Source organism: Merops nubicus, unplaced genomic scaffold (genome assembly GCF_000691845.1).
Source record: "Merops nubicus isolate BGI_N331 unplaced genomic scaffold, ASM69184v1 scaffold19429, whole genome shotgun sequence".
NCBI classification, from domain to species: domain Eukaryota; kingdom Metazoa; phylum Chordata; class Aves; order Coraciiformes; family Meropidae; genus Merops; species Merops nubicus.
The window spans coordinates 1-24,860 of record NW_008630431.1 but is presented as its reverse complement, the minus strand read 5'-3'; the positions used below and the strand labels follow the sequence as shown (position 1 = coordinate 24,860).

At 41.7% G+C, this 24,860-nt stretch overlaps 1 protein-coding gene across 1 annotated transcript; it reads right to left on the bottom strand.

Annotated features, from left to right (window-relative positions):
- Nucleotides 1–513: 513 nt before the first annotated feature.
- MAP1B (microtubule-associated protein 1B) lies at nucleotides 514–20,169 on the bottom strand. Its single transcript, XM_008947315.1, has 5 exons — nucleotides 20,075–20,169; nucleotides 15,416–15,556; nucleotides 4,285–10,714; nucleotides 1,880–2,118; nucleotides 514–1,161 (listed from the first exon to the last, which is right to left on the bottom strand). Exons 2-5 carry the CDS (start codon nucleotides 15,545–15,547, stop codon nucleotides 1,006–1,008), a joined length of 6,957 nt encoding a protein of 2,318 aa, XP_008945563.1. The 5' UTR covers nucleotides 15,548–15,556; nucleotides 20,075–20,169; the 3' UTR covers nucleotides 514–1,005.
- Nucleotides 20,170–24,860: the final 4,691 nt, after the last annotated feature.

The window sequence follows — 24,860 nt, the reverse complement described above, 5'->3', positions numbered from 1 at the left end:
AACATGCGCAAGCCACCTGACCAGTCAGTATAGGTTTCTAGTACCACACATGCACACTTACACTTCTGTACTGGTGTAACTATGATTCTAGATAGATGTTTTATAAAGTCGCTGTCTCAACATTAAAAAATAAGTGCATCAAGTTTCTTTGTACATTCAAGTCACTTTCTAAGGCAAATTGTCTACTATATTTTCTCCTGACTGCTTTGGTATTTTGCTTCAGTTAATCGACAGTGGACATGGGTGTTAAGCACGTGGACTGGTCAGTTCTGGCTGGATAGAGTGGACTTTCCCTGGGAGCATGCCTCAGACCAACAATTCTGCATGTTGAAAGGAAGGTTTTAGACTTCTAGATGGGGTGCAGACTACATGCATATTTGGCCTATGATTGTTACAGTATGCCAGTGTGCAGTTCAAATTAAAGTGGAAAACTGCTGATGAGTGTTTAGGTTGTACGTCCCTTCTTAGCCATGTTCTGTTTCTTTTTATTTTCCACCTAACTTAATTCTGTAAAAAAGTATCCCCCTTGCGATAGCTCAGTTTGATAAAAATTTTAAACTTTATTTTCATGTGAAAGCATAAGCAAACTACAGTAAGCGATACATCTATTGCCATGAGACTAATGCAGATTTAATTATTTATTACTTCTCCTCCTACCCCTCTCTCTCTTTCTCTTTCTTTGTGTTTCTTTAGAGGGCAAATGCCTCGACCTGGCAGAAGTCTGTTGGCGTTGCTAGTGCATGGTTTCCAAATGTTCAGCAGAGATGAAACTGGATCTGTATTTTTGCAGTAATTTGAAACCTACTGTGGGAATACTGTTATTTCCCTTAGCAATCAGCAAAGACTGAAAAATATTAGTGACTTGCCTCACTGTGACACAGTATAGCATTTGGCAGGTATACAGTTCAGCAGTTGAAATAGATGGGTTGAATTTTTAGAAAAGGTGTTTTCAAACTGAAGAAATTCTGGAAACAAAATTTAATCTTGTGATGCATGGTCTTGTTCCTACAGTTCAATCTTGCATGCAGGAAAAGATTCATCTTGCATAACAACAGTGCTGCTGCTTGCCAAAACCATGATGTTGAGGTCCTGCTGTTTCTCATGGGTCTCTTGGTACCATTCCCTCATCACTTCTGAATCGTGGGTCGGGATTAAGGTCACCTGCAACACAAAACAAAAGAAGTCCTGAGGAATGGACAACAGAAACACCTGATGAGAAAACATCTTTGTGAGAAGCCCCTTCTAACAAGTATGTTTTTAAGAGTGGGTCTCTGTGTAATAAGTACTTGAATCAACATATGGATAAAAGGAAATAAACACACAGGTACAGTAAAATGACTGCAAAGAAGCAGTTCCTCAGAATAAGACCTTGGTTTTGTAAAAAGCTGAGATGCAGCTTTCCAGAGAAGTAGCAGTCTGTAGTCTGCACTGATAGCTCTTCACATTATGGCCAAATAATTTTTTTTTTACTTATTGGTCATGACGGAAAGGCACATGAAGTTTCCAAGTGCACCTGATTGCTATATAAACCATGAAACACTCACTTGTCTTTCCCACTTAAAATCTGCAACATTTCCAAACTTGGATCATATACGGTATAGTAACAAGATGAAACTGCCAAATGGCCCTGTAAACCAGCCCACAACTCTTCTATTCACCAGAAACAGACCAGAAGGGACAGAAACAAGGGAGTGGCTGAACGTGGTGCAGCTCTGTGCTTCACCTGGGTGTCCTCTCACATCATCACTGGAATGGGGTGTCCAGCTTGGAGACCCCATTCCCTGGCAGACACTGTCTATGCCAGAGGTGCGCTGGCTTCCTGCAGTTGCTTCCCAGAGAAGGTTAAATTTCCAGGTAGAGATACTGGTGAAAAGCCTACCTGCATGTTACTCTCCCACTGTGCCTTGCCCTCCAGCAGGGAGTCCAGAACAGCCCTGCTTGGCTCCTCAGCTGCAGGATCATTCCCGCTCACCACATAGTAGGATGATCGCACTCTCTTGAAAAACTCAACATCAACATTCTTGCTGTTGCTGTGGTTGGGAATGTACACCAGATCCAAATATACTGGAGGTCCTGGGGGTACTGCTGTAGATTTTGTCACCTTAGTATTCCCAGGACCTTTGGAAATGAAACAAAAGAATGTATCACGGGCTGTTTAAAAACACACATTTATAGTCACTGTCATAACTGCTGAGGTGAGATGTGTCCAACTATGGCATTACCCTCTTACCTCTGATGACATGCTCCTGCTTTGTTGTATCCCAGTTATGATTGTAACGTCAGGAAAAACCTCAATAAATGTAACTATATAATGCAATAAAAACTCTCTACCACGTAACCAAAAATTGTCTGAACCTCTCTCAGTAGTACACTACTAATAAACATCAACTGCTATAGAGGGCTGTGGTTACTGAATTACCCTTCAGTGAATGATGGCATTATTTTCCAGGCTAAGAAGCATGGGTTTTCAAAAGAAAGATTATAAAACCTAGGGTTACACAAGGAGCCATGCAGATTTGAAGCTGTCCTCAGATTTAGGGTGTCAGGACATAGCAAGACATGGTAGCATGGCAGCTGTAAAAATGCTCAGACTGCCTTACAGGTGCATCAGGTAGATACTACACGTGAGCAGAAAGATGGTATGAGGAAAACTCCAGAGGACAGAGAAACTTGCAAAGCAATTACTCCAGAGAACTGAGACCAAGTGTTTTTTTGCCTGCTGGATCCTTATTTGCATATACAAATTAGTCACTTTACACAAAGAGCTGGCAGAAGCATGGTTTTGCTGCTGTACAGTACATGATTTGTTCTAAGACAAGCTTCAGTTTGCGGAAGTTCAAAGTTTAAACACCACTCAAAAAAAAAAAAAAAAAATCAGCTTTTGCTACATACTGGATCACGGTGTGAACTGAAAATCAGGATTCAAGCAGTAATTTTATCCAGATGATCACCATTTATGTCCTATTAGCCTTCCCATCTTGTTACAGACAATGAAGCTTGGCAACAATTACCAGAGCAATACACTCTATGTATGGTCACATACTGTAAGGCCACCAAGTCCATTACAGTTGTCTAGCATGTCCTCCAGTTCATCACAGGGAAGTACGCCAAATAAGCATCATGATACGACAGGATTTCTTGAATTAGAGAGTTTTACTACTGGTTATGTTACAGAATCTTTTATCGTAATGAAAAATCTGTGATTTATCTTTCTGAATTGTGGATACAAGCACTGGATAAAGCTTTGGATCTCACATTTTACACTTAAACGGAATTATGAAACAGAGCTTTGACTTCTAGTCTAGCATATACCTGAGAAGAATGCTTTAAGGAAGAAGACTCCCACACAGAGCTGAAGTGCTGGAGCAATGTACAGCGTGAGGAACTACACTCCTGCTTTGAAACATGTCTACAAACAGAGCTGTGCAAATGACGACATAAGAAAGGAACAGTGGACCACTCAAAATGAGGAAAATAAAGGCAGCTGAATGCTGGTTTGTTTGTACTAAATCCAAGACCTGCTCCTTGTAAAAAAAGTTTTCATCAGAACAGTACTCCTGACAACAGCAAAATCAAGGTATCCCCCAAACACTGACTAACAAGACCTGCTGGAAATAACAGATTAGCACAATGCCTCCTTCAGTAACCTAATTCGTATTTTATTACTACTTAGAATACATAACAGCCATTCAAAATGACATTAACTTTCTGTATGTTCAGTCACCATGGAGGGTGTAAGACTTTAACCGGATTAAACGATGTATATGCTTAGTTACTGAAAGTGGTCATGCTAGTGTTAAATGGAGCATTTAAAAAAAATACTCCATGTAAAATTAAACCAGCAAAGTAATAAGGGTATCTGACGGCTGATAGTACCTCTGCCTCCCATAACATTAAATTGCATTAATTTATGTTAAGAGAACTGTGCCTACTTGTTTCATAGAATGAATAAAGCGGTTGACTTTGCTACAGACTTTCTACAACATTGGTACTTTTAATTCTATTAGCTGGTTAACAGTTTAGACATCTAGTAATAAGCTCTTTATACTTTATGTACTCTCTGAACAAACTGACACATCAAGTTTCTCAGATTACTAATGTTAAATTAGTGAATTCCACACATTTAAATGTGGCATTAACAAGCTGGATTTATGTGTAAAACTTGGAACTTTCTTTGGGTATTTGCTACAAATTCTCACATTCTCAGCTGATACAATAGTAAACCAAACTTCACTGCAACAACTGAGAAAATATTAACACTAGGGAACTGCTATCCATCTTTACCTGTGGTTGCAGTCTTTGCCGACTTGGATGTTGTATTTGCTGCATTCTTGGTGTCCTTATCTTTCTCTTCCACTTGAGACTTTACTTCTGGATTAGAGACATTTTTGGTTGCCTTTTCCACAGACTCCTTCTTTTTTTGAGAAGGTGTTTTGGAAATTTTGTCTAAAGATTCTTTTATAGCAGGCTTTGGGGAAGCCACTTGTTTTGATTTACCGTCACTTTTTTTAACAGGAGAAGATGATTTGGCCTTTGTACTCTGCTTTTTTGTCTTTGTCTTTTCTTTGAGGTCCTTCTTCAAAGGTTTACCTAAATTCTGATCAACAGGCAGAGCCTCTGGATCAACCATGGAAACATCAGGGTGCCTAGGGGAAGGGCTGCGATCCTGCATGGGGACAGGTGGCGGGTCGATGTGCTTGTATGTAATTGTCTTGTCCGTTGGAATGGTTTCTGATTCATCTTCTGAGTCAATGTTAGCATCTGCAGTGATGGAAGGACATTCCTCAGTCTCCGGGGGAACATCCGAATCAGTCTGAGATGGGGCAGACTCGCTCATGGACGTGGGAGGGGTTTCATCACACTGCCGCCCTTGCTGCTTTCCCCCAGAAGGTGGCTGAGCTCCCCCAGATTGAGTTAATGGCTTCCCATGCTCTTGGGACTGTTCTTCACTTGCAAACCACTCAAGGGGGTTCGGGTTGATAAATGAGGGTGAAAGTTCAGTTTTGGGATGCTTATATTCACAAGAGGACACAAGGCATAAGTCAACGTCTTGACGGGATTCTGCCAGCGATTTTCCCGGAGTGAAATGTGCACTTGCTTCATAGGAATAGCTAGCAGCCTCAGGTGACCTGATGGCTCTCCCAGTTGTCTCAAATGAGTAATCTGTGGCTTCAGGTGACATGGAGGTTTTCCCAGTTGGCTCATAGGAGTAAGCCATGGCCTCTGGTGATCTGGTGGCCCTCCCTGCTGTCTCATAGCAGTAGCTAACGGCTTCTGGTGATTTGGTGGTTTTCCCCGTTGTCTCATAGGAATAATCTGTGGCTCCATGTGACCTGGTGGTTTTCCCAGTGATCTCGTAGGAATAATCCATGGCCCCTGGTGAGCTGGTGGTTTTCCGTGTCATCTCGTAAGAGTAATCTGTGGCCTCAGATGACCTCATACTTTTCTCAATGATCTCATAAGAATAATCTGTGGCCCCTGGTGACCTAGTGGTTTTCCCAGTTGTCTCATAGGAATAATCCATGGCCTGAGGTGATCTAGTAGATTTTCCAACTACCTCATATGAGTAGCTAATATCCTCCTGTGACCTACCAGTTTTCTCTGTGGCCTCATAAGAATAACTAAGTTCTTCTGGTGACCTGCTGCTTTTCTCTGAATCTTCTTTTTCTGGGCTGAATAAAGATTCTGGACTGTGCTTTGTTAGGGGTTCCTCATGAGCAAACGCTTTGACAGAAGACACTTGCAGTGACAACGAAGGTGTGAGACTAGCTGACACTACTTCTGTGACTGCATGAGCTGAATCCGGAAAACTAGCAGAGTACAGAGGAGAAGATTCCTGTGGAGTTAATGGAGATAGGTCAGACTTTGGTGACAGCTTTTCTCCTAGGCTCTGCACCTTTTCTGAGGTAAATGAAGAATGTAGTGGCATATCTCTGGGCGGAACAGCACCTGAAAAAGTCTCCTCTGGCAGTGGTGAAGTTACCTGGGAAGGTGTATGAGCTGAAGAAGTTGAGGATGAAACTTCAATCTGAGAAACTGAAATGATTTCTGAAATATCTTTCTCCTGAGAGTAAGAGGACTGCTCTACAGGAGACATCTTCCGTGCAAAGGTAGGCTCCTGTATGTCTGAAGGACTATAATCTATTTCTGTTGGCCCATTTTCAGATATATGGTGCATACTAGTGCCTACTGTAGGATACTCTGGAGATTGCCTGCTGAAGTCCATTGCTAAAGACTGCTCAGGGGACTCCTGACCAAATTCTACTGACATAGTTGAGTGCTCAGGAGATCTGTGATCGTGCACTGGTGTTCTTGACTTCGCGGTTTTAGGTGAGAAATCTGGTGGAGAAATTGACATGGGCCTTGGGCACTCTTCCTTAGATGGAGACATTTCTGTTTCCTGAAAAGTTGTTGGCGTTTGTACAACTGACACTGAAAGGGAATCATCAACTTCAGTAGAATGGGGAGATCCAACCTCAGCATGCAAAGAAGGAGATACATCATCAGTCGTTGGTTCTGGAAATGAACTGGTAGCAACAGACGCTGTGGAGACAGAAGCTACTCCTTCTATATGGGAATAGGTATCTTCTGCTACAACCTCATCAACAGGAGTGGCAGACTTGTCAGAAACAGTGCCTTCAGAAATTGACATTTTGGTATCTTCTTTTAAAGAACCAAACTGACTGATATCTATTTGAGTAGGTGAGAGATCACCTGCTAACTTGCGCTCATCCAAGACCAGTGAAGACTGGGAGCTGCTGGGTTCTGTGTCCTCCATTTTCCTCTCTAGGCTGAAGCTTTCCTTAATTACCATAAACTCCATGCTTTTTTCGTCTTGTTTTTCTTGGAAAAGGCCCACAGAGCTGCCTTCAGAAGCAGGGCTCATCTGAACAGGTGAATTTTCTTTCTCAGGTTTCCCCTCAGAAGGACTTCTGCCATCTCTGGTGGAAGACTTTAAATCAGCACTCAGAAACGTATCATAAGTGGTCCCTGAACATATCAGTGGTGGGTTCCGCAGAGGTGTGAGAACCTTTTCAATAGGAGATTCTGAATCTGGCACAGGCTCATCCATAGGGCTTATTCTGGTTTTTCCAGACTTATCTTTGTCTTCACTGAATTCAAAGCTAACAAGAGCTTCTGTGGACTTTTCACTGGTTTCAGAGGGAACCTGACTGGACTTTTCATCAGTTGGAGACTGATAATAGGGTGTATGGCCAGCACTACCAGCAGCAGACTGGGAGGGAGATGCGACTTCTAATGTTTTATCTTCAGGGCTTGCACAGTGCTCTTCAGCAGCTTCTTGAAGTACGTCAGGCATTGCAGCAACAAGGACAGGCTCAGACGTCAACTTGATTTCATTGGGAGTGAGTGAAAAGATCACGCTACGTTCATTCAGTGGTGTCTTGGCAACAGGTGATGCAGGGGACAAACTGTCAGCTGGACTCTTGCCTGGACTATGTTTTCCACCATCTTCTTGATAGGGTTCTTTGATTTCTAACTTGTCTGTGCCTTGGATTTCACTTTCTTTTTGACGGTATACATCTTGGAATGCAGATTTGCAGAATCTGTCTTCCTCTAATGAAGAAGGTGGTGAGATGGTGGAAGCTGAGGCATTATATTCTTTACCTTCTGTGGCCTCTGTTTTGGATCCTTCAGATAAACCATTAAGAGCATCCATAAGTGAAGAAATCTTAGGTCTGCCATACTCTTGAGAGTACAGTGATGTCTCATACTTGGTAATGTTCACGTACTCCTGAGAGGGTGACTCACTTTCCTCATTGTTTGTTTCATCACTCATGACATCTCGAGGTGTTGACATTTCATCCATTGGAGTTGGTTCACTGGATATTTCAATGGTAGACTGTGTGTAACCTGAAGTAGCAGTGAATTCCTCTGGTTGATCTTCTCTATTTTCTTCATCAGAAACAGTGTTTTCACTTTCTGAACCACCAGGCAATGTCTCATCATGGATAGAAGAGGCTAGTTCAGCTGCCCGAGACAGAGGCTCTGCGCGTTTTGTTGGCCTACTTATGAGCAGGCCATATTTATCTTCAACTTCACCAGCTCCTGTAGCTTTGTCTACCACAGCCATCACGTAATCTTCAGCTTCTGTTTTTTCAGTTGCCTCCTCATCTCTGATGTCTTCTGCTTTGTCTTCCTCCTGTTCTTCAGTCTCTTCATTTTCTGCCTTTTCTATTGCTTCTTCTCTGTCTTCCTCAGCCCGTTCATCTGATGACTTGTAATCTGTCTTTTCAATATACTTTTCACCTTTAATGTTAGCATCTGCTTCAGCCATTCCTTTTGAGCTCTTTTCAGCTTTTCTTGGTTCCTCCATATATGGTTTTGTGGTGTCCAGTGGTGTCTTCTCTTCTTCGTCTTCACCTCGTTCTTCAGCTTCTTCTGTCTCTGCCTTTTCCTCATAATCTCCCGCTTCAGATGATTCTTCCAAGCCAGTTCCTTCATCTTCAAACTTCTCATTGTCATCGACTCGATGCTTTTCCGCAGGTTCCAATTCTTCAGGTGTCTGTTCACACTCACCCTCAGCCTCTGTGGTAGTTATGCCTTCATCAGAGGACTCGGCAGGTCCTTCATTATCTATTTTTTCTTTTTGTACTTCGAAGGCTTCTTTTTGTACCGTGCCAGTGAGTTTCAGTTCGTCTATTAGTGCAACTTGAGGATTTGTTTCTTTTATTGTTTCTACTTCTTCAGCTTTTAATTCCTCAAAATCCTTTGTTAAATCTTCTGGAGAAGACATAAGTGATCTCTCTGCTTCAAGTTCTTTTCCACTGGCTGTAATTTCTGCATCTGCTACAGCTGCTAGAGTTGTGGCAGTGACTCCAACTGCTGCAAGGGCAGTTTGTGCTCCACTGACTTTTATCTCCTTCTTCACAGTCTTAACTTTTCCTTTTTCCTTTGGCTTTCCAGCAGGTACTGCTTCTCTTTTAGCAGGTTCCTCTTTCTTTTGCAATTTAGGCTTTGCTGCTGACTTTTTGGCTTCAGTCAAAGGGGCAGTTGTCTTCTTTGTTTCTTTAAGAACCTTTTTAACGTCCTTTTTTGCTTCCTTTTCTTCCTTCTTAATTTCCTTCTTCTCTTCTTTTTTAGCTTCCTTTGGTGGATATTCTTTCTTTAATTCCCTCTTGGCTTCCTTCTTCTCTTCTTTTTTCACCTCTTTTTTAACTTCTGTCTTTATCTCTTCTTTTTTGGTCTTTTCCTCCTTTTTGATGGTGGTTTTCTCCTCTTTTTTAGAAACCTCTTTCTTTGGTTTTTCTTTTTCGTCTTTCTTTTCTTCAAGTTTTGATTTGACTTCCTTTTTCACTACTTTCTCCTTTGACACTTTTGGTTTTACATCTGTAGTTTGTTTTTCAGGACCTTCAGATTTTGCTAATTCTTCTTTAGTTGTTACATCTTTTTCCCCCACTATAGGTTTGGCCTCCACTTTTGCCGGTTTCTCTTTTTTAATTGGAACTTTTTCTTTGCTTTCCAACTTCTGAGGCTTTTCTGGTGCCAGATTAGGCTTCACGGGCTCTGCTGTTTCTTCTTTAGACTCTTTTCTGACAGGCTTGGATGGTGTTATCTTTGCAGCAGGCTTGAGACTCTCCTTGCTGTCTGCTCGTTGTTTCAGCTTTGTTTGTTTCACAGATGGACTAGCAATGTTCCCAGTCAGGTCTTTTTGTGTAACCATAGGTTGTTTAAGGAAGTCTAAATGTTTGAGTTTTTCTAGTCCTTCTAGGATATTATATTGTGTGCTGTTTCCAGGAAACAGAACTCGTATTATTTTTTCTGCAGGATTAGCTGGATGCCACACAATCAGGGAAGAGACAGAGGTGAAGTAGGATAATGGGATATCTAGTTCTTGGCCATTTGGTAGCAGGAATTCAGCTCTATCTTTGTTAGTGGCACTCCACTGCTGCATAAAATATTGCATCTCTTTGCTATTTTTGACAGGATTTAGCACATACATCTCAAGTTTGCCAACTCCCATTTTCTGAAATAAAATGATAGGGTCAATGGTATTTCCCGTATTTCTGAAAAGAGGTTCTGGCTTCATAGACAATTTGTTTAAATACTGGAGAGTAAAACAAGCTTCTTCTACACTTCTCTTTACTCTAAAGTTAGGATCCAGGTTCTTGAGGTTCTCAGGTACATTAAGGAACACAACTCCTAAATCAGGTGAGATCAGATTTTTCATCCAGTCACTGTTGGCAGTAGACCCTTGGGACTGTTCCTCTTCTAGTTCAGCTATTTTTCGCTGAAGCATGGTATTGATTCCTGGCAGGTTGTCATCTCCAATGTGAGTGAGCAGAATGGAATCTACCCTGTCCAAGTGCCGGATAACTTTCCAGAAGCAAGATTTTCTTTCAGATCCTCCATTAATAAGCATAGTGAATCCATTCACAGCAAACAAAGCCGAGTCCCCTCTTCCCCCTGGGAAAATATAACAGCAGGGTTTGGAGAGTTTCAAGAAGCCTCCTGAGATTGGTGGTTCCAAAATGTCAAAAGGTGATGGCACTTCTACTGATTCTGAGAGATACTCTGTGAATTCAGAGAGTCCTTCCATTTCGGGCAATATGGAAGCCGAGTTGAGTTTAATGTTAATAAAATCTTGAAGGTTGTGTCTGTCAAGGTTGGAATTTTTCCAGTCGCCTTCCTCAGGGCAGAAGAGAGTTAGGCTGGCTTTGTTGGCAGGGTGTGTGGTGCTCAATAATTCACCAATCTAGGGTTGTAAAACAAAAACACAAGAAGATGCATGTAAATTCATTTTTTAATGACAATTAATGTCAGAATATAATATTTCCTGACCAGATAGATTATACATTTTTTTCATTTGTTTCTCCACTGGTGAGTACTTGTCCTAGAGAAGATAAGGGAAGCTGTTATGACAATTAGTTTACTACTGTATTTTTTTAAATACAAAGAAGGACCATGTTCCTGGTCCCTATCGCCCAAAGGATGACAGAACGCCAAGGTTCCTCCTTCCCTCCTCCACCCTTTATAGGAGGATATTACAAGCTTTTGAACTGAGAGGGTATAAGGACTATGAGGCCAATGCTGTCAGAAGTCACTGTCTTTACCATTGGCTCATGAGTCTCTCAGCTGCCCCAGTCCATCCACAAGAGCCATTCAAACAGCTAAGAGATAAAGCAGAGAGTAACTGCAATCCAGAGGAGGCCATCATCTTCCCTGGACAGAGTTGGCTTCCTCACCCCTTCCTCTCATAAGATGTATTCCACCACACTTTCACTACTGCAGTTCCTTCTGCAGGCTGGCTCTTGAAAGCCCAACACCATGCCCAGATTAGTCCAGCTGACTGCAGGTGAGTTTTCCAGTATACTAAGAAATGAGTTACTGCTCGTACCAAAAGCAGCTGCTGAAATAAAGGAACAGAAAACAAGGAATTCTATGCCGTAGCATGAAAAGCTGTTGTTCTGTTCCAGTCTGAACTACAAAACAGTATTTGATGGTCCCACATAAGTAGACAAACACATATGGAAATGTATGACATACTTTATACTTTCTCCCAGTTCCCCAGATACTTGGATTGACTTTTGTTTTAACTGACAGTTAGGTTAAATGTAGTCCATTTCTGTTCTGTTTACACAGAGACCACCAAATCAGGTAAACTTCATTAAGGAATTAATTCAGACAAAAATGTCAGTGCAAAATATGCCATCACCTTATCACACAAAATATCACAATCTTCTTTGCAAAGACCCAGTTCTCAGTTCAAGCTGTAAGAATAATTTTCATAAAGATGATAGAGATGATGCTACAGCTGAGTAAAATCTTGGACCACAACCTGAATCAGCGGCAGAAATGAACATATAAAAAATTAATAATATTTGATTGCATAAGCTTTCTTTGAGCCTCCATGTGTCCATGTCTCACCTCCTTTCTTTGTGTTATGTAATTTATTTTCAGTATTTACCAAAAATAAAAGTCAACAACGATGCAATGGCTGTTATCCAAAGAAAAATAATCCAACCCGTATCTGAACAAAGCAGAAAATAAATATTTTCCATCTTCTTTTGTCAGATTTGCGTAGTACCCAAACCATTTGACAGGAGTATAAATAAATCTCACTCATATGATATGGCTTTGTCTGAAAAGAAGCAAAGGAAAAAAATAAAGTAAAACAAAATAAAAGGAGAAAAGGATGAAAAGGAAGAAAGATAAGGAAAACAGCAGAACCATTCATGTTATTTACTGCAGAAATAAAACTAAAGGTAGCACAGACCACACCTCTGAAACTGATTTATGATCTCAAGTGTACTCCTTTTGCTGTCTCTGATCAGGGTTGAAAACACATTATTAGAGAGAGACAAGAGTATAAAAGATCACTTCCTCTGGATGGATGAATCCCACTCTGTTGCACACATAAGGAGATAACTTCAGTACTGACTGTTTCCCATACCAGGCCAATTTTCTGGCTAGATAAAAAAAAATCATATGGTAATAAACTGGGCTAATGAATATACTGGGCCAAGGTTTGGGATTAGTCTTCTCCAGTTTATATTATACCATATCTGGATTTCTATTTCATACTCCTGAATTCTGGCTTTCTTTGCTCCTAAAAGCTGGCACAGATAATGAAGACAGCGTTAAGCCACTGGTAGCACAACCCAATGAAATGTGGGAGAAAAATTATTCCAGGCATAGGTCATCTGACATATCCAATCGCATCCTTCCAGTGCTTGAAGACCCTTTCAGTGAAGAAGTCTTTCCTAATATCTAACCTAAGCCTCTCCTGGCACAACCTGAGGCCATTTTCTCTTGTCCCATCTCCTGTTACTTGGGAGAAGAGACTGGCATCCACCTCTCTACAACCTCCTTTCAGGGTAGCTATAGACATCAAGTAAGTCTCTCCTTTTCTCCAGGCTGAACAACTCCTGTTCCACAAGCCAATCCTGGTAAGACTTGGGCTCTAGGCCCTTCACCAGCTTTGTTGCCCTTCTCTGGACCTACTCCAGAACATCAGCGTCCTTCTTGTAGCAAGGGGCCCTAAAATAAACACCGCACATGAGCTGTGGCCTTACCAGTACCAAGCAGAGAGGGACAATCACGTCCCTGTGGCCATTGGTCCCATAGGCCTGTTGGCCACATTATTTCTAATACAAGCTGTTGGCCCTCTTGACCACCTTGGCACTCTGCTGGCTCACACTTAGCCAGTTGTCAGTCAGTATTCCAAGATCCCTTTCTTCTGGGCAACTCTCCAGTCACTCTTCCCGAAGCATGTAGCATTGTGTGGAGTTGTTGTGGCACAAGTGCAGGAACAGGCATTTGGCCTTAGAATCATAGAATCATAGAATCATTTAGGTTGGAAGGGACCTCCAAGAAAGGGCCTTGTTGAACTTCATGCAGTTGACCTTGGACCATTGATCCACCCTATCCAGGTCCCTCTGAAAAGCATTCCTACCCTCAGTCAGATAACACTTCCACCCAATTTGGTTTTATCTGCAAACTTATTGAGGGCGTACTCTATCTTCTCATCAAGGTCATTGACAAAGATGTTAAACACAAGTGGCCCAAATACCAAGTCCTGGTGAACACCACTTGTGACTGGCTGCCAATTGGATTTAGCTCCCTTTGGCACCACTTGACCCAGCAGAGCATATGCCCATCTAAGCCATGAGCAGACTTCTTTTTTCATGAGAATGCTCTGTGAAACAGTGTTAAAGGTCTTACTGAAATCCAGGTAGACAACATCCACACCCTTTCCCTCTTCCACTAGGCAGTTTCTCTTTTCATAGGAGATCAGGTTAGTCAAGCAGGGTCTGCCTTTAACAAACCCATGCTGACTGGGCCTGATCACTTTGTTGTTCTGTATATGGTACATAATGGCACTGAGGATGATCTGATCCACAACCTTCCCCGACACCAAGGTCAGGCTGACAGGCCTGGAGTTCCCTGGATCCTCCTTCTGGCCCTTCTTGTGGATAGGTGTCACATTTGCTAACCTCCAGTCAAGTGGGACCCTAATTAGCCGGGACTGCTAATAAGCGATGGAAAGCGGCATCCCTGCCAAAACATTCAGTACCCTCGGGTGTAACCCACCCAGCCCTATAGACTTGTGTGGGTCTATGTTGCATACATAGACTGCAGTACGGCAAATGTGAACTTTTTTGGTTTTGTGAGATCTTGTAGAAGCAGTGAGAGCCCAAGGCTTCAGAAGCAACAATCTGGAAGCCAACACTTTCGAAGAGCCATGCTGGTTGGCTGGCGAGCCTGCTGCCAACCACAGAGAAGAGCCAAGTGAGCATCACTCATAGCCTATGGGAGTCCACCCTGCACACCCACCACTGTGGCAATAACTCAGCAGCTGTAACTCCTGGGCAACCACCCCCACCCTGCTTTCCAGCCAACAACTTCACTTGCTAGCGGTAATAGTAGGACTTGCCCCTAGTTTTGCATGAAATCACGAAGTAATTATGTGTTGCTAATTAGCCAGAGATGCAAGAAGTTTGGGTCTGCAATATCATAGAGAAGTAACTCTGCAAACTGCCAGTGGGCTTGAGGCACTAGACATGTTTCAGAGAGTAGGAATCCAGCTCTTTCCCCAAATCTACAACCAGTGAGTGAACAAAGAGGCTTTGAGAATAGTGTGTATCAAATGGATATAATAATGCTGGAGCTCATGCAAGCTTTGCTTTTTGAATGCTGAATTTCCAAATCTCACTCCACTGACATGCTGCTAATTAATTTTGGAAATAAATTCCTAGGGATGCAGCCATATAGTTTATTTAAATATATACTTTACACAGAAGCCAAATTAATGATGACAGCTTGTTTCCTACAGGTTCCTGCCCTATGGGAGCTTTCAGACACAGTACATTAAGCAAGAGACAGAAATAATAAGTCATGAAACAAACAGTATTAAATATTGCTATACTTCCTACTTACCTTTTTAGTACATAAAACTGGCCAGATATACAGATTTCACTGACCGAATTTTAAACACCACTGTAAAGAAGCCAAGCACGTAGATGGTGCAAAAAAACTACAGCTATTCCAACAGACAGCCTCTGTCTTATTTAATGTCACCTCTTACCTAGCTGCCAGGCAAAAATCTGGTGTCAGGTTGAATTTGAGTCCTTTGTATGGGCACCTGAGATAAACAAGCTATATATTTTAAACACAGCACTATCTCCTTCCATTGTCAAAAGGTTCCTTGATTTTCTGTTTCTGGAAGTTACTATTTAATTCCTTGAACTAAAATTTAATTCTTTTGTTAAGCAATGTACATCAAATCTAAAGGAAGCTAAATATATGTTTTGAAAGAAAGCCTATAATGAAGAGTGAAGAGTATCAGCATCAGGCTGCTGATGCTAACTCTAATAACAGAGGGCCATTTTTAGTCTTCTAGAAACTTCTAACATCACACAGCAATGTATGGAAGATGCTTTTTTTTTTAACACACCTCTTGGTCCGTGAAGATCTCAATGAAGTTCTGGAAGGAGAAGGACCCTGATTGAAGAATGAGTTCTCCTGTGTTTTCAAAGCACTGTCCAGTTAGTACCAGGAGCTTGTGTCTTGCAGCATCTGTGATCATTAAGCGCACCTAGAGTGAAGGAGAGAAATACATCAATCACGGGAAATACGTGTTATAGAAATGCATTTCTATGTTCCATTGAGAACGTGCAGTTTACTTTTCCTAATTTCCTGTTTATAGAAGACAACAAAAAAGGTGCGAAAGAGAAAAAGGAGAGACATAAAACAATTAGAGAGAAGGTCTGATGTATAAACCAAACTAATGACATGGAAAAAAAGAGCAAGGAGCAGAACAGAATAAACTTTGAATGCAAAACCCAATATATTCAATGAACCAACATCTTCCTTGTATAACCCTTGGTGAATTTTAATAGCACTGTATCAGGACAGCCTTGGTAAACTGTGTCCTGCATGGTAATAAGGGACAACTGCATGTGTCAGGCTCAATTTTAGGAAGGCTGCTTTTCTTTTCCCAGAGTTAGCATTAGTTGCCATTCAGTTTTGAAAATGTTACTGAAAAGTAACAGATACAAATCACACATCAAAATGTAATATTTAGCCTGTCATTCTGTTGTAACCAGAATAATCAAGAAAGTTAAAAGATGACTGTGCTTCACCACAATCATAAACTTGAACTTCCAGCACTCAGACACAGTCACACATACTATTTACATCTCATGATGTCACTAACTATGGATACTATAAGTTTTTAAAGTGTGCCAACCCAAGACCTTTTTAAATACAAAGTAGTAAATTAGGTGGATGTTTGATGGCATAAACAAACTTTGCTACTGAAAAATAATCTTCTTCTGGAGTTTGAACTAACTCTTAACTATTGTAAATGAGGTGAACATCACTACACTGGCCCCTCACTACAGATACTAATAATTCCTGTTTACCCCTCAGGGGGAGATTTACTTGCATGCTGAGATAAATTAATCTATTCAGTATACTTTTGTTGGCTGAAATCAACTTAAATTTAAGAACCATACTACCTGTACTGTTGAGTAAATTTTTTGAAAAGACTTCAAAAGACTTGTCCAACACTGAAGAGGTGACAGTTCAGCTTATGGTATGGTATGAATTTCAAGTGCACTAATTCCTCTGAGATTTAGGTAAACCAGAATAGTGATTCAAGAATGAGGCTATCCACTTATTAAACTAAATGATCAGAGTCCATCTGGAACAACTCCATGTGATACTGGATCCAAGCTGCATCGCCATAGAGATGACATAATCACCTCAGCTCTCCTAATAAGCTATTCTTCCAATTTTTTACATTGATTGTTAAGCAATCAGTTGCTCTAAATAAATCTCACTCACACCAGGAAGGCTGATCTAAGAAGCCTGGACCTGAATCTTTGCGGAACAACGCGTGCTTTCAGTACAAGCAGAAAAGAGGAATGGAAGAGTACGGATCTGATAGAAGACACCAACTCTACCGCATTTTCACTCTTCTTGTATTAGATAAGTGACCCTGATGCTAAGCAGCAGAAGGTACCTTTAATGAAACACAGGACTAATGCTGGTCTGTCACCAACTGCACTAAATAATTATAAATTCAGCAATATCCTTTCTGGATCAAGTATATCTATTTGTATTTCACAGAAAAATATAGATAAGTGCAGCTGGATGTCTGATGTGTGTTGTTCTAAATCTTGTCTGGTTTAGCCGTATTAAAACTGTGAAAGAACTGACTTCCTCTTCTGTGTTTTCTCTCTTTGCTGGCAGCAATGCTGGGCAGTCTGCCAACTTAGGTGTAAACTTACCAGGTTTACCAACAGTAGAATTATTTCCTGACCAATCACTAATATGTGGCTGTGATGTAATGCCCCTTCAACCTATTGTATTGATTGGTGATGAAATATGTTCTGCAGACCTAGCAAACTATGGCAAAAAAAAAGTACTAAATAAATGCTTGCAGATTACAGAACATAATATATGATACACATGGAAGACCTTTGAGAGACATAAATTCTGTGCCTTGATATAAGCAAAGACTTCCTGAAGGCTACCAGAAAATCATCTGACATCAGGACCACTCCATTTCAGAAGAGGTACTGCAAACTGATGATTCTGCTCAGCTCTACCCTTGGTTGAAGTCCCAGTTTGTTTTAAGGAAGTGAATGGTGAGATGTAAATTCAGTCAAAATGGAAGTAAAGACGGAGTGTGAACAGAGATAGCAGATCAGAGGTTTCCCAGACTTATGGTACAGTTGCAGGAGCGTTAGAGCAATGGAGTGGGGACCTCTTAAGAAGGAAGGTTCATGAGGGTATCAGAAATGTGTTTTCTTTGAGGAACTACAGTCTCTCTCCCTTTTGGCCTCTCTTCTGGAAGGAATATTGGCATCTCACAGAACATGACAAGAGCTTTGGGCAGAACCATGGTCTGACTACCACTAGTCTGGCTATTACCAACCAGCTTAGAAGGAATTTCTTTTAATATCATTTTCCTTTGTTTTTCCTGAACAGATAGACTCAAGTCCTTCTTCTGGTGAAGTCAGAGATCCACGGTATACCCTTGTCTGCCCAGATGAAACCTGGAAATATCTTGATGCACAAAACTAATTTCTGTATTTGCTATAATGGGCAGAGCATGTCTATTCCAACCTCCAGTTTAATTCTCATGCTCTTTCTTAGTGTCTTGTTCTGGCTTGTGTCCAGTCAGTGTACTGCTTAGTCAGCCAAGGTAAATCTCAGCTTGGAACTTCTGGCTGTGACAACTTTGGCAAGATAAAAGCAAACAAAAGATTGCCTTCCACAGTCTAGTGTGAGGAAATTAACAGTAACCTAGCCAAATATATTCCAGAGCCAAAGGACTAAAGCCAGGGTTCAGAAGTCATTAAAGGGCCCCAGACTGTGTTCTTCCATGTGGTCATCCATCAAAAGTACAAGTGAAACTGACAGAAGTAGCATTTCCCTACTTTAGGCAGTTCCTTCAGCTCTTTCCCCTCTCCACACACAAACACACACACACACACACACACACTTTATAGCTTTCTAGTCTGACACTCCAAGTGTATGAAGAGTTGCTACCCAGCTGACCCCTTGCTCCTTACTGAGTACCTCTAATATCACATAAGAGATTTTAATACATAGGTTTTATAGTGAATGAGTTGTCATTAACTAAGGTGACTTATTTAAACTATTACAGCTTCGGAAATCTAATTTGTTTCAGAGTCCTTCCTCCTGGTTTTGTTTAATATCACTTAAGGTTGGTAACAAACTAGATTCTTCACTATGTGCTACAAGCAGAGCTGCTTCATTTCCCAACAGAAATGGTACAACGTCAGTGCTTCCCAGAATGGGCTAGCAAAGCAATTATCCTTATTTTTTTAACTTTCAGTCTCACTAGCTAAATTTGTCAATTGTGTCTTTGAGCTGCATGCTCGCTTCTTTGATTCTGCACTAGCAAGTTCACGTTGAACTGGCAGTTCTCTTCAGGGCCACTCTCCTGAGCCCATTGATCATGTCACATGGTGTTTTGAAGGACAGATAGATCAACTTAGAATCACCTCCACATAGCTGGTAATGCTTCTCAAAGACCTAAATTTGTGTCAGGGCACCTTCAGGCACTTATTTCATGTATAAAATGGACATGCAGGGTTACCAATCAATGCAGGAGCAGAAATGCAAATGCAGTTTCATCACAGCTGCCTCCACCAAGAAGGGAATTTTGTTCTTTATGAGAAAAGAAGTGCTGGGATCAGTGGTGTTTCTATTCTATGCCTCTGACATTCTGTTAGGAGTCTGGGAAACCAGGGAGAAAACCAAGGGATGAATGATAGTTTTCATTATATTTGTTCCTAGCCTGTCCTTTCATTCACAGTTAGAACCTGCTCATAACCTGCTAAGACTCTGAAAGACAGTATTGGGGTTTGTCAGTGAAGTGCTGGGGTTAAAGCCTCATCCCTGAATGAGGGTGGGCATATGGATGATGTCCACAACCAGGCAAGAAAGACCCTCCTGACTGCTTTTCATCCAGACCAGCCTTGGGTGGGAACTGATTAGGAGATCACCACCAGGTGCCCCTACCTTCCACATTAACTTGGAGGTGGGGCAAGAAGCCACCTCTATAAGAGCTGACTCAGCTTGCACTGGAGTTGGGAGGTCTGCTTACACAGTGTGTGTGCTGTCTGGATATTCTGAGAATCAAAAGGGGCTTCCTGACTCTTCACAGCAAGTAGAGTTCCCAGTACAGGCAGGGCAAGATCGAGACAGGAAGGGACTCATGAGGCTGTCTCCTGGTAATTACTTTGGGATTGGACTGATTGCCTGAGTTCTTCCTTCCCTCAAGGCCTGGTTTTGGAATTGACTTGCTCCCTTCTTTGCTATGTTATGTGTTGTGAGTGAAGACACTGGTCTGTTAATTCCTCCAGTGGTGGGCCACCTTGGGTCTCTTGCATATGATCTAAGACCAGGGGGAGGGATCTGGTTTCCGTGTTGCCTATTAGTGATAATATCCTTCCTACCTGGGCAAGTGGTCAGCAGAAGAGTCAGTCACTCAACTACCATCTCCTTCACCGCTCTCATCCTGCCCACTTAATGGAGCTTTTATGATGCATCCAGGGAAGTATTTCTGTCTTACCTCAGTACTAACTGCTTCATCTGAGGGGTTGATCAGGACTACAGTTTCTAAGACATCACTTCTGTGGTGAAGAATCTTCTGACCTGCAAGCACAGAGAGAAAGAAAAAAGAAAATAAAGTCACTTCAACCAGCATAGTTTAAATCACCACTTTCCATGAGCACCTTCTACATCCCACTGTGCAACAGCTCTCTGGTCACCCAGAGCAGCACTCACTGGCCACAACAAACGCTGTGTTGCTTTCTCTTCAGAAACACCTGTAGTGTGTGGTCCATCCTGTGGGTCAGAAACACCACCCCGGAAAATTCAAGGTAATGAAAACAAACTGGCAACAGCACCAGGTCTTGTCCTTTCTGCCTGGCTGGAGGAGTCCCTGTAATTCACCTTGGCCTCACAGAGATGGTGTAGATCAGACCCTCACCAGCTGAGCATCTGGCCCTCTATTTTCATGGACAACACCTATACCACAAATACAGCTGAGGATAAGCAGTCCTGTAACACACCCAAGTGGTTTTCAATAGGCTTTTCTGGGAACTTTTTCAGTGCCTTAGCCACAGCAGCCGGAAAGTCAGCACGTGCTGCAAAATTCCCCCACAAGAACCTAAGTGAATACTTGGGCTGTACGGTAATGCTTCCCACCACAGCTAACGAGCCCTATTTGTGAGACAAGCAGAGGAGCCCAGAGGTGTCCCTGCTGCCCACCAGCACCATCCTGTATGGCACCACACACTGTGGGAGTGCTCCAGCGCCAGGCAGCACCCCAGGCTGCCCCCAGGTCCTCAGCCACACCAGACAAACCAGGTGAAGCTGGGACATATCTGGCCAAAACCCCCCTTTCAGCCTTCTGCCAGCATGAACATCCAGACACTGTGAGAAATTCTCTGTGGAGATGGTCAGATACTTGCCACACTGCCCTTCCTCGTCCTCCTGCTAACGAAAACCATAGTGTGCAATGTTAGGCAACAACAGGGAACAGGCATACAAATAACAGCTAGCTCCTGAATTAATAATCTCTGGGCCAAGTTTGGAGCAGCCTCACAGCTCACTGGCTTTCATACTTAGTCTGTCTCTGTATTTAACAGCGTTATTCATCTGACTGGCAGTGGATGCCAGAAAAACACAACAGGACTCTTGACATTTTTTTTTTCTTATGTTAATTGGCAAGTTCTTATCAGGGTCTCTTTCTGTGAGAATTGCAGTGAGATTAATTAGCAGCCATATTGTCATTCAGAAATCCAGACTGGTAATTAGTCCAAAAAAACAGAAGAGCCACTCCTTCCAAAAAGACCCGCTCAGTGCAATATTAATCAATTAAAATAATTAATTGTGCTTAAAAGGAAGTACAAGGGGCTCAGAACAAGTCACCTATTTGCCATCTGAGTAAACAGACATAAAATAGAGAGGCCAAGGATGTCCATGATGAAAGGAGCTCTGGATTCCTGGGCGCAGCAGGCTGGGTGCAGCCTGAGAGGGAGGGCAGCTGGCGTTTCCCACACCGCCCCTGCCTCGGGCTCTGGGGAAGCACTGTATTTGTAAGCCTAACAGCTTACAATCAAATGATAGAAAGTGAAGGACAAACAAGGAAAAAAAATCATATTCTCAAGTAAAACGTGAGGTGGGGTTGTAGTCTACTCTCTTGTGCGTGGCAGTTCCTAGAGACTGGTGGATAATAATGTAATTCATATGAAGAAACCTCTTTTCAACATATATTCTTTTTGCTGTACTTCCTTGAAAGGAGACAGATTGCATATTATGAAAGGAGAGGAGGGTAGGTCTCAGTCTGCAATATGCATTTCTGGCATTACCCTTTGTAATTCAATTTGGGTTTATAGCTCTGCTTCCTCACCTAATGGGAGTGCATATATCAGGCTACATTCAGTAAAACATCCAGATGGCTCTGTTACCACAGACTCCTTCAGAAGATGCTCTGCAATCTGATATTTTAGGTATTCTGCAGATTTCTCTCAAATTAAGAGATTAGGCAGAGTTTATGGAATCTAATCTTAACTGTTTGGTTCAGAACCAGAACAGAGAAGAGAAGTAAACAGTATGTGACAGTTGCTTAAAGGATGGTTTCCACATGCATCATCCCAATTCCTATGGCCATAGCTTCCCATTGCACCATAGCTTCCTATTTTTCCTCAACTTGGCCAAATATCAATTACATTTAAAATAGGGTTATTGAGATGAGGATAATGTCAGTAACGTTTCCTAGAGACGTGACTGAACAGATTTCTAACTTATATAGCTGATTTTTTTCAGGCCACTCAAGCAGCGTGACCATAGGGCCCACTTTTATCAGTGATTATGTTAAATTTGTGCAAATGCAAAATGTAAGTGATTGGCAAGGGAAAGAAAGCAAGCCCTCCTTCAAGTCTTGTTTAACTGAGGATCACTACTGACACACTTCCTACTGGGCATGCCTGTGCAGCACCAGCCCATGGGGGTGCATGCTGTAGGCAACAAGTTACTCAACAGAGGGGTTCCCATTATCCATTCTTGCTACCTCAGCTAGAAGCCAGCACAACAGCCCACTTATTGATATCCACACACAGCAACATCTTAAAAGCTTTAGCACTTGTTGCCTTTACATCCATGGTAAACAAGATCTGGATGACTGAACCAGCTAAGGATTTCATATACGTGAGTATACAGGGGACTTGGAAGCCAGGTGGGGGAAGAGAAGAAGGGTTTTTACATGCCATTTCTATGCATCCAAACACTAGAGGTCAAGCAATGGACTAATCAGACACGCTTTTACATTTAACTAATTTGGTAGAAGAAAATATGCCTTTAGTGAAAATGGAAGTCAAAGATATCCCAAGGAACATAACAAAGGTCTTTGCTGATGAACAAGAGGTCGGATGCAGCATCACCTTTGAGCTGTTAGGACTTTGAAAGACAGTATTGGGATTTGTCAGTCACTAAGCAGGAAAGCAGTAACCGATGTTCAAGAATCATCTCAAGTACATCTGTTTCAGATTTACCATGTTTAGTAAAGGTTATCAGAAGGTTATCATATCTTTTGCACATTCTATATTTAAAGTTCCTTTGGAAAAAAAAGGGCTTCTTGCTTAGCTAACAGTAATGCAGCTGGAGCATATATTTTCAATAGCTTCAAACTGCTCATTGTTCTACCTGCTTTTTCTAGTGGGGACTTAAATTTGTTCTTAAAAAAAGAGATGTATTAACCTTGCGTTCAGCACGGTTGTTCTAAGGTATCAAGAGGCTATTTAGAGCTCTGGATGACTGGTCATCCGATGGTTGCTGTTTTTTATGCTAACTGAATAAATCTATTTTTCCTTATTCTCAACACAAAGATCAATGGGCATAAATTGTCAAATAATGCTGTTAATTGTAGCCAGTTCCCAAACCTCCTTACTGTCAGCCTGGAGGCACTGCAGCAATGACTACAAACCAAGGAGAAAGGATCAAGATCCCCTTCTACAGCAGATTATCGAATATCTGAAGAAGTCTTGTGTAAATGATATAAAGCACATCCATCCCCTTTGCCTTCCTCATTGAGATGAAGCCACTCAAGCACATTACGCTTCCAGCTGACCTTAACTACAAGCTGAAGAAATAGTAAGTACACAGCATTAAGCAACGCAGTGGGTTTTAGAGAGCTGCCAAAGCAAATTCTGATATTGTAAAAATCTGCGGTTCTGCATCTGCCAGTAAAATGAAAATGATTTGCAGACTTGATGGAGAAATGGCTGTAAAATGTTCGGGCACTGCACTATGGAAGAACTTCAGAAACCCCCTTACAGGCACACTCTGAAAGCCCTGCAGGTGATGCTGGGGGAGGCAGAGGCTAATCATTCAGCCTTTTAACTAGCTGACATGATGCAGAGTGCATAACACAGGCATAACTCCATTTACGTCAGAGAAGATAGATTCACTGCCTCCAGGGCTCAGTTCAGCCCACTGAGCTCTTAAATTCAAGCTGGGTGCAAGGAAGGTATATTCAATTTTTTTTTCCATCAAGAACTCTTATATATGTATGAATACCAGAGTACTTTACACATTTCTAGGTGAAAATAAAATCCATACCTGCTTGGATGCTGAGCTGGCATGACAGCTGAGAACAGAAAGTCAGTGCTTTAACATTGCTGAGCCCTCTGACAGTGACAGATTTGAAAGAGTGACACCGACGGCAAAGTATGACTCTTCTCCTTGCAATTATTTAAACCTTCTTATTCTGAACATAATGGTTAGTTCAGATTCATATCTAATATTACATGTTTTTTTAGAGAGAATTATTTGTTGTCTCTGCAAAATCTTTGTTGTGTCTGATCTGCTGGAATAAGGAACTGTGTTGTGACTCTGCAGGAAGCAAAAATCCCTGTTTTATCTTCTCCCTCTCCCTGCATAAATTCAATAGTCAAGTTTCATACTGTTCAGTTGCAGCCTGATACTTAAATGTGACACATAAATATTTCAGTGATGGTTAAACACTCCGCCTATTCACATCTGACTTGTAACAATTACTAAGTGCAAGTCCTGAAAGGCAATGTCCTGCAGCATATTGTATTTTAGGATTTTTAAGCTCATGTTTATTTAATCAAATGAGGGCTACTTGCATATAATTTGATTTTAGTTCTCGGATAAGTCCCTATCTGTCAGAGCTCATTTGGTTTTATACATCTAGGCAATAATAGAGCCCTGAAAGTGGAAGTCTAGACAGAAGATGATGATGCAATCTGAACAGTAACTGCAAGATTCAGCCTCCAGTCACTGTACGTGAGCCCAGTCCACCCATCCCCGCTCAGGATTCTTAAAGGGCA